We start from the raw sequence: 8,787 nt of genomic DNA, 5'->3' as shown, positions 1-8,787 counted from the left end.
GACGCATGGTATGACGCATTTCTATACAATCCGCATTGTCTGCGGTAAGGACAGGTTTCTCGAGTGAGGACTAATGCAATTTTATTTATTATTAATTTTAAAAGTTGCTCGATGAGCTTATCGTTGCACTAAATGATTCAATAAATCTCGTAAGTGAGAAAGCCGAACAGTCAAACAATGTCTGTTTTCTTCGTGAACACGTAAGTAACACATTTAGCATTGTAGTTCATTAAGTTAGGTTATATCATAACTATTTTTTTTTCATGGAAATAATTGCTATAAAGCCGTGTAATACACTGCGTATTTAAACCCTGTAAAGCCAAGAATTTACCAATAAAAACAACCATATGTTACCTTCATTATGTATTCGAATAAACTAATAGAAAATTCTAAAATTTTCGCAAGGGTTCTCTCTGCACAGTGAGATTTCAAAACAAACATTTGTTTTCACTCTTACGGCCGCCCAACTGGCCCAGAATTATATCTTTCAGACCATATGGTCCAGAATACTATCAAAATCTTTGTAGGTGGAAAAATTGAAGATACAACATAAATTTGAAATTTAATGTAATAAATGTGGAATGTTTCAGGAACCCGGAGGGTGAAGAGGTGGAAGGAGATTCAAATGGGGATTTACAGATTGCCTCACCAGGCAACTCGGAAGCACAGCAGGCGTTGGGTCAGTTTTGGCCTAAAGTAACAGATGAGATTAAAAAAATAACTACTGTAAGGATTTTTCTATTTATTTATAGAGAAATTGACACAACATTACATTCAAAAAATAAATCTATTATAATTTTCCTTCCAGATGGACCTGAAGACTCAATCCCTACCGTTGGCTAGAATAAAAAAAATAATGAAATTGGATGGCGATGTAAAAATGATAAGCGCTGAGGCACCAATGTTGTTTTCAAAGGCTGCTGAGATATTCATACATGAACTAACGCTTAGAGCCTGGGTTCACACAGAAGATAATAAAAGACGCACTCTGCAGAGGAACGATATTGCAATGGCTATTACTAAATATGACCAATTCGATTTCCTCATCGATATTGTTCCCAGGGACGAATTGAAACAGACTAAAGCCCAGAACGATAATTCCGTACGAACATCAATGAACTCTGATCAAGTTCATTACTACTTTCAGCTTGCCCAGCAACAAGCTACCGCAAATCAGGGTGTACAAAATAATGGCTCAGCTTCCCAGCCAATACAGATTGTTCAACCGTCAACTGGACAAATTCAAACTATTAATATCGGCAGCCCTGTTGAACAGGTAAAGCTTTATTGTCCTTGCTTTGAAATTGTTTAACACGTTACAGGAGAAGATTTTAATCTGGAAACTCTCAGAAACCATATTTTTTGGAATTAGGAATATACTGTAGACTGTAAAATGGCCTCAATGTATTAAAAAACATAGAAAGAACTTTATTTTACAGCATAAGCAGATAGGTGTACGAAACTTCACATTTCAAAATTACTTCCAGGAAAATTCGAGCACTAGTTCAGCGCAAACTGTGACTGCCCAAACTGTGACAGTTCCAAGTCCACAGCAAACGACGAGTGGTCAACAAGTTATACAATTACAGCAAGCACAGCAATCTCCTACCTCCCAAACTGGAGGGATTCAAATAGTACAACAAATAGTAACACCCAGCGGTGAAATACAACAGATACCTGTGAGTTTGATGAAAATAAAAGTAGGCGAAATGTGGACACGGTAATTATTCATTGATTTTTATTATTTCAGATTCAACTAACGCCGCAACAACTACAGATGATTCGAATGCAAGTTCAGGGCGGTAGTAATCAGCCCATCATCATTCAAGCCTCACCTATTCAAGCCCAACCACAGTTAATTCAAGTCGCCCAAGGCGGTCAGACGCCTGTATATCTACAAACCAATAGTAACGACAACGAATAATTGAAATTTAAATCTAAACGGATAATTTTACGCTAAATTCTATTAGTCTTATCAACTAGGCATAAGTTTAGCGTCTAAGAAATAAAAATTTTTCAACCCACTCTCAAGTTACATTCGGACCATCGCGTTGCGCTATTTTTAAAAAAGTACTAAATGCGGTAAAACTAAATAATCAGGCGCCTTACTACAAATCAATTCTAACAAATCGAGATAATGATCATGTTTAATAGCGATTGCTGAAGACCACTGATAACCGCTGAGTTCCAAGTTCTTAGTCGGGTGTTAACTATAGTCTTATATTTCGAAAAGTTGGCCACCGTGCGTTGTTCTTTTTGGCCGATTAAAAGTGCACCAATGATGTCGCCACTATTGATAACCCGCGGGACTGTACCTTCAAATTGTGCGATATTTAAACACTGCGTTAATCCTGACACCGATGATATCTAAATATAGTATGAATATTTAAAAAAGAAATGAGAAGGAAGAGTTATGCGTAATTGTTATTGTTTATATGTAGCCCGAACACATAAGCAATGCTACGCGCTTGTTCCAAAATATCTCACCTAATTAATGTGACGAAGCCTGTGCGACGTCGAACTTATGCTATATAGGTATGTAAGCAATACTCGCAAACTGTAGACTACACACACACCGCAAACAGCCTACCTAATGCCGCCCGGAAGATTGTCTGGTATAAGTAAAGATTAACCATGGCCGATTGCAGGGAGCGCAGATGTAATCTGAATCGGGCGTTGCGTCGCCTTCTTCACCCGTTCTCCGCTCCGCATGGCTGAGTTGTCTGAGTCGGCCGAGCCGCTGGCTGTTCCATGGGGCCCGGTTTGCTGGTACAACTATTGTATTATGTTTCACGTCGTTGCGGTCTTGTCTGGCGGGTTCAGGCTCTGCCCTGCGTGTCGTTGGCTCTGAAATGTCTAGTAATTATTGCCGCATGGTTAATTTACGAAAAATCACCGGGATTATACCTCGAGAATAAAGTGCGCCCAACTTCGATCCGAACAACCCGTAGACTCTCGATCGTGCGTGAATATCTACCGCGATAATCTGAGCTACTAAAATTCAACTTGTAAGGAAATATTTTTCTAAAAAAACTTCAAGAAAAACCGAGTATCTCAGGCTATTTCGCATAAAATTTTATGTCTTTTCGAAGAAAATTCTTGAGTTTTCTAAATAAATTTCTTATACTTCTCAGACTTTCTGTTTATCGCTCGAAAGAATTCAGACTCGCAAATATAGTTTATCAAGTTTACTGGGAAGAAGAATTCTCCCCAGGATACATGTGCAAAATCGAAAAATAATGTATTAAATTAGAACAGTCTTTATTGCGTTAATATCTCGGATTCATTGACACGATATCTATAATAGAGTAGATGTGACGGGGGTTCCGACCAGCTGTTCATTCGAATAATTGTCAAACAACAAACTCGGTGGTCACTGGTAACGAACAGGTAGAGATTATCGTATTATACCTACGTATGAAATTTGGACAAAGAAACGGGACCCTGCTTGGAGGGAAACAACGATTCTTAGCGGAGATTGCGGAACGATTACTTGTGGGCTGCGGCATGCGGTTTTTATTTTCTTACCGTCTCAACTTTACAGCCGGGAACAGTCGCCCAACCGAGAATGAGTCAATTTGATCCTAATCAGCGAACGTATCTCTATAATAAATTTGCGGTGGATAAGAATTTCATGATGAAATTGTCTTAATTGTGAGAAACTCTCCGGCTGCAGTTGTGAATATTGGTATCGGATAAACAAAGACAGTTTGCTGCGTAACGTAGAATCAAATGTAGGTACAAAAAGTTAGTTCACAAATTGCTAATACCTAGTTAAGGCGAAAGCCGATGTCTGACCTCTGCCTTTCGTCGTATAACACAGATCTGCAACGAAATCCTCCTTCAATCAAAAATATTATAGATACGAGGGTTTTAATACGCCGAACCTATATCTGCTTTCCATTTTTTACCGTCACGTACACATTACATGATGTGATTGTTCTTTTGTTGTTCAAAATTTAGAATTTGTGTATTATTTTTGCACTTACACCACTTTAATCTATTTGAATTGTATCTGTACTTACAAAATCAGTTCTAACTTATTGAAAGAGAAAGAAAGTTATCGCCTAACGTCGCTTTGACAACAATGCATCCTCCTCCGCAGTTCTCGTTGTGACCTCATGTCGCGCAGTACGAATCGAAATAAAATTAAAAAATAACTCTAACTATACTAGTAGGTACATGGATTTTCTGACGATTTTAATGTTTACGCTTTTGAAATCTCGAACTATTTTCTTTATAAATATTGTTGCTATTATTAGTGTTTGATTACAATTTGTAAAAAAATTACGTTTTATTAAGGGGTGGTATATACCTGGACGGTCTAAAATCATGCCTATTTTTAGGAGTTTTCTTTAAAGAAAATGAAAACACTTAGAGCAATTTGAGTTTAAGGACTTTATTATTTATAGTTTCAAGAATATTTAAAAATATTTTCATTGAAATTAATGACAAAATGGTGGCATGTCACATGTAAGTAGCGAACGACTCCGATCTCAAGCGCTTTTGCGGTAGCGCATCTCCTGACATCACTGTACAACTTGTAACAGACAGAAAAACTTTTTTAAGTTAGAAACACCTTTTCGAGTTCAAACTCGTAGCCCCAAAAATTTTTGGGGCACTGATAAACAAGTTTTAAAGATTGTTTCAAGATTTCACATCAATCGGATAAAAAATGACCGAGAAATCTGCACCACCGGAATGAGAACGTGGTCGATCGCTACTCACATGCGCCATGCCAACATTTTATTATTAATTTCAATTAAAAAATTCTAAAATATTGTTGAAATAATACAGCGCTCAAACTCGAATGTCTCTGTGTGTTTTCATTTTCTATAAAGAAAACTCCTAAAAATAGGTATGTTTGAAACAGTCCAAGTTGTACCATCCCCCCTTAAAAAAATGACATGAAGAGTATACGTAGTACATATTTTTGATTACTATATTTCGAATCAAGAGCCTCAAATCTATAAAAATGACACATAATAATAAGAAGAAGAAAAAAAATGTTCTTTTTCAGACCAGTGCAATCAGCGTTCACACTTCTATTCATATATATCCCATCAAACTTGAATGTTTTGTTTTCTGGTGATATAAGATTTGCGGTTACGGAAGTACATCGGATAGCTCACGTATCGGTGTAATAATGTTTATTTGCATACAGACACCTCTTTCGATCGATCTGTTTCAACGTAGAAATTACATATGCTCCCATTCTACGCTTACAACTAAATAGTATTTATTAATCAGAATTACAGATGGAAAAAATAATATTTAATTTTCAAATTGCAACACAATTATATCTGCGGAATATAATTTCCTTACGATTGAAATAACTCACTTGATTACAGTACAAAAGACAGTCTCAGTACATTACATATCTTCTTATGAATTTACAATAATAATATTTCACATATCACCGTATTCGAGGAAAAATTATTCGGTTTTTTTATCTGTTAGCTTGTTTAAATATTTTGAAATATTTTTCCTGCATCACTAGTTTGTAAAGAATCGAATGAACTACAGATTAATTGTATACTGGTTTTTCTCAATATCAGGCTCATTGTCCACACCGTGTCTTGACGCATTTAGATTTCGGCATGGAATATGCGAATATTTGAGTGACCTGCTATTTTAATGGTATATTAGTTGTTCAAGGTACACCCTGTATCTTTATCAGGATTCACGGCACACCCCAGAGTAACAATAATCAGCAGTTCCGACAAGAAACTGGATCCAAGTACCGGGGCAGCGATTTAACAGTTCTTGAGGTTTCCATCCCTCAAACGCTAAGTGGATCTGACCCGATGCCGGGTCTCTTGTTCGAAGAGGAAAAATGAAGGAATTCGGTCTTCCATTTGCGTCGATCGGCCCGTAAGAGCACGGCCAGAGGTTCTTTTGTTTAGAAGGACAAGAAAGACGTCTCGTCGGAGTTGGAAGACTTTTTTTTCCCTCCTCGCCCCTTATTTTCCCTCGGCTACTGCCGAAGTTATCGTCGTAAAGTTCGCGCGAGGCGAGCGTGAGATGCGCGTGTTTAAGTGAACCAAGAGCATGTGGGACACGCGTCCGTTCACTAATTTTCACGCGAATACTCGAAGCTCGATATCCCGTCCGTGCGAGGCACGGAGAAGGGATGCTGAGCGGAGGACCCGCAGGAAGCATTTAGGAAGAGGAGTGCGGCGAGCGATTTCTACGAAGTACCGGAGCCTTCGAGGCCTAACAGGTCCGGACGTCGTCGAGTGGACGCCGCGGTCCTCGGCGCGCCTACGCCAATGCTGGGATACTCAGATTTCACGACATGTTTACAAAGATCGTAGAGATAAGTTGAGAATGGCCGGCCCATGCCTCCGTGCCTCCATACCTCCATGCCTCCATGCCTCCTCCACGGTGTAAGATGACAGCTGCCTGCGCCTGCGCCCACCTCTTACGTGTGTATCCACGTCCGATGCATGCATGCGCCTCGAGCTGCCTACCTTACACTTACGCACCTCCCGGTGTCCCCTGTACCTTGCCTCGACCTGGACTTCGCTGGGTTCTTTCGGCCTGGCCTCGTTTGCTCTTTCACCGACATTAACGCACACGCCCCTGACTGACACGTACGTAAAAGTTTTCCCCGTGGAAGACCACCCCTTCGCCTCGTCTCTCGAAAGGGTCTGCCTTGTGTTTTAAATCAGTTTTCTCGAGAAGGGCATTCAACCCTACCTCCCGATGATTGGCCAGCTTTTCCTAATCGTCGCTGGGCCGGCCCGCCGGGTTGCCTTTTCATTTTGCAACAATTGTGAGGGGTCTCGCTTTTTTAATAGCGAAGAAACTGGTTGACGCTCTTGTTCACCGCCTCTCTTGCGCGACGTGCTGCGAAGCCAGCACCCTCGTTGTCCTCGTCAACCGCGGTTGCGAAAAGCTAACTTACAATTACCTGCGGTTTTTACCGACTAGTCTTTGTCTGATTTCAAAGATGGGATAAGTTTACTCGCGTCGTTGTTAAGAGGACAGAAAGAGCTTGATTTCTCGAGGTTATAGGGTGTTGCGATAAGACTTATTATTCATTTCGTTCAGTACTTCACCTTGGTAGTCTTTTGAAGCTTACAATCGTGTCAAGTTCGGAATGGTTTTTCGTCATTGAAATGACTCAGGGCAGAAAACTCAGTGTAACGAAAATTTTACGGGTCTCTTTCCTTAAACACATTCCACTTAAAAAAGTGCTTCGTAATCTCTGATTTTCCATATAGTTAACCGAGCTAAAATAGCACTGGTTCGTCATTACTGTCGGTGCTTTGATTATGACGCATTAATATTGATCTAGTTTTCCTAGTCGAATATACTATTCGTACGAAATTATGGTATAGATAAGTATGCTGATATGTTATTGTTTCTCCGTATTTTTTTAACAATTATTACAGCAAATATTTGACCTTACGCAACGCCATGTGTCATTGTAACAATAAGCGTATAGTCTTCACTACTGATTGTAATAGTATACAGTAATCATAACTATTATCTATCACAATATTTTAAAAGTTGGGTCAATCGCAGAACATTCCAATTTTACAGTACATAAAACTGCGTTTTTTATTTTCGCCAACTACGGTGGTTCTAACTATTTATCCTACAGTTGTTCCCAACATATACGTATGCTATTTTTACCTTCCCACTTCTTTTCTCAAAGAGAAAGAAAGATTGAAAATTATTATAATCACCCCTGAAGTGAAAAGTTGCGTTATCGCTAGTATCTCGACGTTACAAGGCTTAGAGAATCACCTCCAACTATTTTCTGCTGAATGCCTGGGTATATATGCGAGGAATTTTTTAACCAACGACATCTGTAGAACGATTTTCAACGGATTTTCATGATTTATGTCTCGATCGACGCAGCTTTTCTTAAATCAGAACAGACTAAATATTGTATACGATCAGCCTAGAAGTTTTCGAATTATTTGAGTAACAAAGTCAAAAAATGTTTCAAAATCAAATTTGTTAGGCTATGTTTTATGGGCTCAAATCGCATCCCAGCGAAAAGTATTTAGGGTAGCCGCATCAAAATCAGCGAAATTAATTACTGGTTTTTCAGTGTAAAATCTATGCAATGACGTGCAAACACCAGGCAAGATATGGCGAATATTCAATTGAATCGGTATAAAACCACACGGAACTGACAGGAGATAACGCCTCGATCTGCAGTACGATTGTTTGTGTATTCTAGCATCGCGCCATGACTTATACTCGACAGGGTGCAATGGAATAACGTTGTGCCTACACCGAAGAACATACACGGGCCTTCGCCCCTCATCTCGTGGTCCAAAAATCATTAATTAATTCCCTTCCCAAGGGGAGCAGTGTAGCCCGCAGCCCCAGGCAGTGTGCGGAATGGTAATCTGACGTAAGCACTGCACAGTGTTTCTCCTTTCCGACCCCATGAGCCGTAAGCAGGATGCACATTCGCCTATAATCGTGAGTAAAAAACGCCTGCATCACCCATAGTTTGCAAGAAAGCCCCTAATCCGTTGCACGCAGCAGCCACTTTGCAATTGCTTGTATATAAGTTGTTTAGAAATAGCAAGCCCACGACGGGCTGGCTTTGCAGTCTGCCCGCCAAGCGATGCGCGTCTAATCTTTAAATCTCTTAATCCCTTAATCTCCGAATCTCCCTAATCACCGACCCACTCGTATACGCCGTGAAATTCCTCGAAGCCGAAAAAATCCCGGCGTTTATAGTCCGTCAGGATTCATCCTGTGCCCGACCCGCGTCGCTCAAACGAACCAAAAAATTACCGCTTGCGGTTCACCGAG

The 8,787-nt window shown here is 39.8% G+C and overlaps 1 protein-coding gene across 2 annotated transcripts; it reads left to right on the top strand.

Annotated features, from left to right (window-relative positions):
* Window positions 1-37: 37 nt before the first annotated feature.
* Window positions 38-2,024, top strand: Nf-YC (nuclear factor Y-box C). 2 transcript variants are annotated; one of them, XM_046618783.2, is made up of 5 exons: window positions 38-200; window positions 591-726; window positions 809-1,276; window positions 1,488-1,679; window positions 1,751-2,024. In XM_046618783.2, the coding sequence occupies exons 1-5, from the start codon at window positions 178-180 to the stop codon at window positions 1,922-1,924; spliced, it is 993 nt and encodes a 330-aa protein (XP_046474739.1). In that variant the 5' UTR covers window positions 38-177; the 3' UTR covers window positions 1,925-2,024. The 2 variants fall into 2 exon arrangements, with proteins under 2 accessions (XP_046474739.1, XP_046474738.1); XM_046618782.2 differs by having other exon boundaries at window positions 1,440-1,679.
* Window positions 2,025-8,787: the final 6,763 nt, after the last annotated feature.

This window comes from Neodiprion pinetum, chromosome 3, assembly GCF_021155775.2.
Source record: "Neodiprion pinetum isolate iyNeoPine1 chromosome 3, iyNeoPine1.2, whole genome shotgun sequence".
In the NCBI taxonomy this organism is placed as follows: Eukaryota; Metazoa; Arthropoda; class Insecta; order Hymenoptera; family Diprionidae; genus Neodiprion; species Neodiprion pinetum.
The sequence above is the reverse complement of the archived record's forward strand: the minus strand, read 5'-3'. Positions and strand labels throughout refer to the sequence as shown.